This window comes from Herpailurus yagouaroundi, unplaced genomic scaffold, assembly GCF_014898765.1.
Source record: "Herpailurus yagouaroundi ecotype Mexico unplaced genomic scaffold, PumYag 250, whole genome shotgun sequence".
Taxonomy (NCBI): domain Eukaryota; kingdom Metazoa; phylum Chordata; class Mammalia; order Carnivora; family Felidae; genus Herpailurus; species Herpailurus yagouaroundi.
Window position 1 is genome coordinate 5,593,539 of NW_024412467.1, and position 4,554 is coordinate 5,598,092.

Consider the following 4,554-nt stretch of genomic DNA (forward strand, 5'->3'; position numbering starts at 1 on the left):
GATTCAAACGAGTGCAGACCTGTGCAAACTGCGGAACTAAGTGTGCCCCCATTCCTCTGGTCTGTGACACCTACCAACCCTCAGAAATTTCTAAACCTACTCCCTTCCAAACCAAGGTTTCTAATTACACACCAGAATAGCATCGTTGTCATGTGAGCATGGGTTAGAGATGCCTCTGCCCATGCAAAGCCAAACTCTTCATCTCAGACTTACTGCCAGGCTCCGTGGCTGTGGGGACTCCTGTTCTACATTCTATCCCAGCCTCTGAGCTCAACGGTGCCAGGTGCAGCAGCAACACTGGGAGTCACAGTGAAACGCTGGAGTGACAGAAACCCCAACCCGTGGAGTGTCTTTGATAGGGGATGACTGTTTGCATGCCTGAGGTAGAAATAATTCATGAGTATTGACAACACTCTAGCCAGAAAGGCAGAGGGAAAGTGCGTCCACATACACACATAACCCAGGAGACAGCTCCTGGACCTCCTTCCCAGAACCTCCCAGAAAGCTCTCCACAACCAGTGGGCCCAACTCTTCCCCATCGTAACTCTAATCTGCCAATGCCAGAACCCATAAAAATATCCTCCAGCTTTCAGTGGATCAGTTTTCTCAGGATAATCACATCTTTCAAATACTTTCCTGCCTGTCAGCATTTTAAAGGGTGAAGATGAACCATGAATCTTGCTTTCAGAAAAGAGTCCATTCCTGTGATCTGTTGGCTAAAACACATAGCCCCTTTCTGAAGCTTAGTCTAAGCGATTACTACTAACACAGTAGTATTAATCTATTAATTGGTTGTAGATACTTAAAATTTTAGTTCATGTTGTTAATTAATGTGAAAACCATTTAACCCGTGTCCATCAACTGATGAATGGATAGCCGAAATGTAGTATATCCACCAATGGATAATAGACATAAAAGGGATAGAAATACTGATAGAAGCAGACACAAAAGTCACATATTATATGATCCCATTTATGTGAAATACACAAAATAGGCAAGTATCTATAGAGACAGCAGATTAGTGGTTACCAGCAGCGAGGTGGAGAGAAGGCAGGGAGTGCTTATTTAATAGGTAAGGGGTTTCCTTTCGGGGTGATGAGAAGTTCTGAAACTAGACGGCGTTAATGGTTGCACAACATCACGAATGTAATGGCCGCTAGATCGCATCCTTCAAGATGGCCACAACAGTCAATTTTATGTTCCACATATTTTATCACGATATTTAAAAAGGATTTAACCTCTGGGTTCCCATTTCCTCATTGATATTCTCAGATGTATTTTCTTTGGTACGTTATAGAAAACATAGAATAGACTGCTTTGTGAAAATCGTTGCAGAAAGAAACCCATAAGTAAGCGCAACTCAAGAATCACCATGCTGAGCACACACTCAGTGGCTGACACCGCCCAAGACACCAGGTCACTGGGACAAGATGGTAAAGGCACCCCCCCACACATCGCGAACCCTACAACTTCCTTATTCTCTCTCAACCCCCATCCCGGGAGAACAACGGCTCCTACGATAAATGGCTGGTCACGATTCACAATCAGAACACTATTTAGAGGCAGTTGTGGTTGTTCCTAATGTATTCTAGGTACCTGATATGCTCAGAGCACAAGACAATTTTTTCACACGATTGAACTCCTTAGGGCCTGTCTTCTAGACCATTTTGTTGGTTTAAAAAACACCATTGCTCAATCATTGCCAAGTGTGCCCATGTGCCCGGTGGGGAAAAGAAGGGAAATTTGGTTCACTGTGCTAAGATTTGCCTTTTAAATTTCAAACTACATCTTTTATTTCTTTCAGCAACATCAAGCGTTAGCATGCCACTTGCCTCTCTGTTTCTAGGAATGAAGACTAGAAACCTTAATATGAAACATTAACTCAGTGGGCTGGTCCAGCAGAGTAATAGATCTGCTATTACAGGGACAAAACCCTGCCTGGGCTTCCTCAACTCACAATAAAGCGCCGTGGTTCTTTTATTGAACCAATAGCATTTAAGTCCCAAATATATCTATGCAGAAAATAATGGCAGCTCCTCAAACAGAAGACTGAAGGAACGATTCAGTACCAGCGCTGAAGGGCCCTGGTGCTAAAGGTGAAAATAACAGGTTGGATTAGAAAGAGCTGCTGAGACCGAAAGCAATCAATGACACCTCAGAAGTGCTTATTTGAGCTGGGATCTGTCCTATTTTACATGCAAAGCACGCTGCATTAGCAACCAGATGGTATCTTCCTTTTCCTGGTGGACTTCCTAGAATTCCCGGAAGATTCCTGCCTGAATTAGTTCACTTTCTCTGGCCAGCCTAATAAGATTTCAGCTAGCTGACAAGTCTGAAGTGCAAGGAAAAATGAATCCCAACAGATAAGCACAACTATTTATTGGGCTTATTAAGAAGAGAGGAGAAAGAAAAGAACAACGTGGGCATCAATATAGTTGATACCTTTGAGCCTCATTCCTTTTTTTAACCCCGGAGAACTCGTAAAATCCCAGGTCTGGGAGGGATACCAGAGGTCAACAATTCAACATGCTGGATTAGTTATCTACCGCCACCTAACAAATGACACCAAAACTTGGCTTGAAACGGCATCGTTTATAATCTCACAGTTTCTAACCGTCAGGAATCTGGGTGCAGCTTACCTGGGTCTTCTGCCTCAGGGTTGCCGAAAAGCTGCAATCCCGGGGGTGGGGACAGAGGTTGTGGTCATCTGAAGGCTGGACTGGGGAAAAATCTGCCTCCAAGTCCGCTCTAGCGATTGTTGGCAGGAGTCAGTCCTCATGAACCGTTGGCAGGGGGCCTCCCTCTGTTCCTTCCAATGTGAGTCTCTCCACACAGCAGCTCCCAATATGGCGGCTGACTTCATCCAACAAAGAAGAGCACAAGAGAAGGAATACAAACAACACAGAAGTCACCATCTTTTGCAAACTAGCATTTTTGGGAAAATAAGTAAAGTTATGCACCATAAGATGGCCGACAGGACTAACATAAGCTCTAGTCCCCAGCTTAGAGATTCCTCTTCCGGGTTCTTCTTTCTGCCCCACTTGCTGCATATACCAAATTACTACTAATGTGGAATGCAGAAGTAACCGATGATAAATTGTTCCCCATGCTTGTGCTTGGGACTCAGACCTCTGCAGAAGGATCTCCTCTGAGCCCGCTGGTGTGAAATAAAACCCCGATCCGCCAAGATCTCTGAGTGTCGTTTGGTGGTTCCCCTCCAGCAATCCAGCCTGGCTCCATAACAATATCAGACATGATATCCCATTACGTCCTCTATTTATTAGAGGCAAGTCATAAGGTTCAGCCCGCACTTAAAAGGGGGGATTCCACAAGGGCCTGAACACCAGGAGGTGGGGTCCCTGGGGGCCATCTAAGAGGCTGCCTGACATCTATGCCCGTTAAACCCTTTTATCTTCCCCACAGACTCCTCAGTGGCTTTTGCTTTAACTGCTTCTGCCATGAAGAGCTGACTCACAGCCATCTGAGAGCCCTAACTAGTTAAGGAGCTCTCCTGGTTAACCTACCTGCTACTGTTTGGATTCAGGAGATTCTGTTTACTACCCAGAAACTCTTCAGAGACCCTTGAATTTGAGAGATTTATAAGGGAAAGGTTTAGAAATGGGCACTGTGCTCGTGTGACAAGATCTGGGAGTTGCAATAGTGTAGTTATTGTAAGGGGAAGTTTTAACACACCATTTAGGGTAATCTCAAGCATCGTGGATATTAGAGACCAGCTGAGTTAAGGGAAAGCCAAGAACCTTGACCTCCCCATGGCCAAGTTCCTCTTAATCAGCCCCATCCTGGGCTTTCCAAACCATTTTAGAGATGCATACAGTTTTGTCTGCTTGTCCTTAAAGCTTTTAGGGAACGTTTAAAACAACTCTGGACTGTGCTGTCCCTACAGAGGGTCAAAGGCAGGGGGCCAAGGACGGTTGCCTGAGTTCTGAATCTGAATCCCAGAGCTCTCTGTAAAAGGGGTGGGGGCCTCAAGACAGCTGTGGTGATAAGCTGGAAAGGCCTTCCAATGAATCAGGAAAGAAAAAAGCCAAAGAACCTGAGGATACAGTCACATCATAAGCCTCGGAGGTCTTGATTTCCTAAGAGACTGCATTGCATCCGGTCAGAAGGGGTTAGACAGGCATAGATATGGACTGAAGACAGGCAGTAGGAAGGGCAAGAGGGGTCAGAGGCCTGGGGCCTGGTCGGCTCCTTTCTACCACCTTTCAGTGGTCACATTCATCCTTCCTGGCAGAAGGCCAATATGCCGCATTTAAAATAAGGAACACATGGGGCGCCTGGGTGGCTCAGTCAGTTGGGCATCCGACTCTTGATTTCGGCCCAGGTCATGATCTCATGGTCTGTGAGTTCTTTGCTGACAGTGTGGAGCCTGTGTGGGATTATCTCTCTCTCTCTCTCTCTCTCTCTCTCTCCGCCCCTTCCCTGCTCACTTGTGAGCCCAAGCTCTCTCTCTCAAAGTAGATAAAAACTTTAAAAAATAAATAAAATAAAATAAAATAAAATAAAATAAAATAAAATAAAATAAAATAAAATAAA

At 45.0% G+C, this 4,554-nt stretch overlaps 1 protein-coding gene across 4 annotated transcripts in view; it reads right to left on the reverse strand.

Annotated features, from left to right (window-relative positions):
* Positions 1 to 2,638: 2,638 nt before the first annotated feature.
* The window catches only part of CDKAL1 (CDKAL1 threonylcarbamoyladenosine tRNA methylthiotransferase), a 717,891-nt gene continuing 715,975 nt past the window's right edge, over positions 2,639 to 4,554 (reverse strand). For all 4 annotated transcript variants that reach the window (XM_040460543.1, XM_040460546.1, XM_040460547.1 and 1 more), the window contains one exon: positions 2,639 to 2,857. In XM_040460543.1, coding sequence (XP_040316477.1) covers positions 2,654 to 2,857 — 204 coding nt within the window. In that variant the 3' untranslated portion in view covers positions 2,639 to 2,653. The remainder of the gene's footprint in view (positions 2,858 to 4,554) is intronic.